Source organism: Oncorhynchus nerka, linkage group LG26, assembly GCF_034236695.1.
Source record: "Oncorhynchus nerka isolate Pitt River linkage group LG26, Oner_Uvic_2.0, whole genome shotgun sequence".
In the NCBI taxonomy this organism is placed as follows: domain Eukaryota; kingdom Metazoa; phylum Chordata; class Actinopteri; order Salmoniformes; family Salmonidae; genus Oncorhynchus; species Oncorhynchus nerka.
In genome coordinates, this window is record NC_088421.1 from 10592664 (window position 1) to 10596360 (window position 3697).

Sequence of the window (3697 nt, forward strand, 5' to 3'; positions counted from 1 at the left end):
AAGACATGGTTGATAAGGTTGACTCCATAGGGGGCAAAGACAATAAGCTCTCATACCCAATCTTCAATCTGCATGTAGTTGATGGTGATTATGGTTGCTTTCCGTTTGTCAGAGCATCTAAACCTGCATCTCGTTGACGGTACTGCAGAGATCTCAATGTTAGTCGAGGGAGTTGCCTCCTCCGCAGCTGAACTAGCTTGACTGTGCACTTGAGAGAGAAACTGATATTTGAATAAGGCATGTTAATAAAACAGAGGGAGGCTGTTAATCTCAGCGAAAATAGCACTGGAGTCCACACACACACACAAAGTATGGAGAGAGAGGAGGAATGGAAATAGATTTCTCTGCTGAAAAGTTTGCCCAGATTGATCAACTTGATTACATTTCTCCATCTCTTAATTCAAGACGTCTGTCTCTGAATGTGTCTCTCTCTCTGAATGTGCTCAAGGTTGTACTGTCACGGTGGCATTTGGAGGATGAGAGCAGAACTGAACTGTACAGTACATCAGGTGCTTTTCCGATCCCTCCTTTGTTGTAATGCCTCCTGTTTTATGATGCAGTGGATATTAGAACGGTTGCACTTCAGGGAGACATGCAGCGTGAGCAAAGTGTTGTAGAGATTGATACACGTATCTCCCATCATTAAGGTTAGAACGAATTGTCATACTCTACATCCATCAGAAATCATCTAATGGGAGTTCTTCAGTGTTGGTGGTGACAGACCAATACCGATCCTTATGCCATTGATGACATATTCTAATAATAACACTCTATATGCCTGCTGTCGCTGACAGTCGATGAGGGCTGCATAAATCGTTCAATTGTCTACTGTCCGCACCCGCCCACCCACCTCCCCTCGTGGAGAGCGATTTAGTCAACGAGGAACTCTTCAGCCCTTTAAAATGCACGAGAGACTTGCCACGAAAGCACGCACACGCGGGCACAGGTGCGCATGCAGGGCAGTCTTCCATACAGACTTAAACCTCCTTCGAGATGTCCAATGGGACCCGCTTAATTAAGAGGTTCGAGCTACGTAGAAGTTGTGTTCAGTTTAATACTTTGACTTGCAAGTATGATGGTGAATACGGCATCTGGTTAGGGTTGTGATAGTTTCTCTCTGCTGATACGCACCGACATATCAGCTTTTGGTGGTGCTGTTATTACCGAATTTAAAAGAAGATTATATATTTCTCATTTGATTTTTACTTTGATTTGTTTTCACAGTCACATGACGCAAAGTGCAACTGCGAGACAGTGTTTAGCCGTGAGTGTGTGTCTGTGGAACGGCGTGCGCCCATAGCTGCCATTAGTGCTGTCAGACTGACATCCACGGAGACATGAACGGCTCCTTCTTCGACCAAGCTCAGGGCGCACTATTCAACAGGAGCCAAGTCCTCGCTGGTACTCTGGTGAACTGCTGCAACGGGACGGACGTGGCAACCAGTGACGGCGGCTCGCTGGCGCTACCTCCGGACGAGCGGAAACTCTTTATCAGTCGCGTCGTACAGATCGCGGTCCTGTGCGTACTGTCGCTCACCGTCATTTTCGGCATCTTTTTCCTCGGCTGCAACCTCATGATCAAATCGGAGAGTATGATTAACTTTATGGTGAAGGACCGGAGACCTTCCAAAGACATAGAGGCCCCGGTGATGATAGGACTCAGCTAGTCTATGGCGCCTGGAATGGAGAATGGTGTGTAGCCGCGCGCCACGGACATATAGCCTCAACACGCTGTATTTGGGGCGGCACGATGATATGCAATGCGTTTGATTTCCTTGCAAAATATGTTTGCCAATGTAGACTGCAATTGCAGTCAAGCGCGGTCAATTCCTCACATCAAACGTTTAAGGAGAACCAGGAATGCATCGTTGTTTACGCATAGGCTGTTGGATATTGTTTTGTTTTTGACTGTCAACTTGAAAAAAGTAATGGACTCTTGTGATAAAAATGTTTACACGTTGTTACCTCAAATTATATTCACAAAAGTCGATATTTCCATGATTGTTTAACAACTTTACGCATGCATATTGTATGTTTTTTTTCCATTTCAGTTCTGACAAGTAGGCTATACATTTTGGACCTGGGAAATCTCTGAAAATATATATTTTTCTTGGTCCCGTTTCTTAATAGCATGTCTGGCAAATACTCAAGGTGCTGGGATTTTGCATGTTTAACAAACCCCATCACTGCTTTAACGACTGTTCTCATGTCCAGTTCAGCATGCACGCGGCTTGGTCTGTAGCCTACAGTACAAAGTGGTATTTGGACCTACTGTTTTTGCACTTTTTGAATGCACCTGATGCTGCATGATTTTTGTACCAAGATGAAACTTGAATGAAAAGTGCAGCATGCTACGAATAAACGTGACGTTCTCGTATCTCTTCATTGATATCTGCTGTACATGTTACAGGCTACATGTTGCAGTAGATTAGATTTATTAATGTAGGGCATAGGCCTATCGCACAGAGCAGCATAAATAAGCAGTATATATTAAACAAATGAGTTACATTTAAATGTGATCGAGGACCGTGTGCGTGTTATACTGCACTGTAATAGGAATAACAATAACAGTAACAATAGTAATAATGTCATGACAGTAATAATAACAACGATGATAATAATAATAACAATAATAATGTTATTAGTCTATTATAATAATATATTATAAGGAAATGGTTTTTAGACACAAGTCTAAACTTTTCTTCCATTTGCACACAATTACGTACATAAATAACTGTGTAAAATCTAATATTGTTCAAATGCATAGATTTGAATTGGCTGTAAGACTGGTTCGTTTTAATGCACAGGTGAACGATTACTCAAGACTATTAAATATTGTGCACTCATGCCTTGACTTTTATAAAAATGAATTTGTAAATTTCTTATCTGACGATAAAGTGGAGATAATGCACAGAGGGTATGATCCATAGAGGCATTCTCTCTATAAAATCCATGCAGTAGAGACATACCTCACTGGGCAGAAACTGGTCGAATCAACGTTGTTTCAATGTCATTTGTCAATTTACTGTGTCGTGGATCTACGTGCAAAATACATTGTGTTTGAAAAAGTAATCAACGTTAACTTGTTTTGAGGATGGAACTTCAACCACAGAATTATGTCATAATTGTAACCAATGTTCAACATGTATAACATATGTTGCATTTGTACCTTTGAAACAATGTCAGATCTTCAATGTTATATACACTATCATAAAAAATACATATAGGCTGGGCAGCACCTCCTACTGGTCTCCCATCCAGAGATTGGCTTTGATAGTTGTCACTGACCACTACCATTGTGCTGACGCGTGAATGATTGATTATCGCTAGATCTCTAAATAACTAAATATATTCACTGTTCCTATCGAAGTCATTCCAAAGGGTAGGTTTAAACAGAGCAAATACAATGTAACAATAAGTCATATCATCAATATTATACTATTTAGGCCTATATAGCATTTGCAAAGTCATTAACAGCTATCGTTTCAATTCAACCCATGGTTCAACTAAAAATAGACAATATATACAGTATAGGTCTATGATTTCAAGATGTATTTGATTTCAATGTAATCTTTCAAAGTTAATCATTAATATGTTGGATTCTCATCTTCATCTCAACCAAACATTTAAGTTAAAGCACATAACTAAATAAAACCAAACTTTATTTAAAGTGCATTCAAAGTTAGATTAGATTAGA

At 40.2% G+C, this 3697-nt stretch overlaps 1 protein-coding gene across 1 annotated transcript; it reads left to right on the forward strand.

Annotated features, from left to right (window-relative positions):
* Positions 1 to 933: 933 nt before the first annotated feature.
* On the forward strand, positions 934 to 2587 carry LOC115110261 (reprimo-like protein). Its single transcript, XM_029635763.2, has one exon. It carries the CDS (start codon positions 1338 to 1340, stop codon positions 1665 to 1667), a length of 330 nt encoding a protein of 109 aa, XP_029491623.2. The 5' UTR covers positions 934 to 1337; the 3' UTR covers positions 1668 to 2587.
* Positions 2588 to 3697: the final 1110 nt, after the last annotated feature.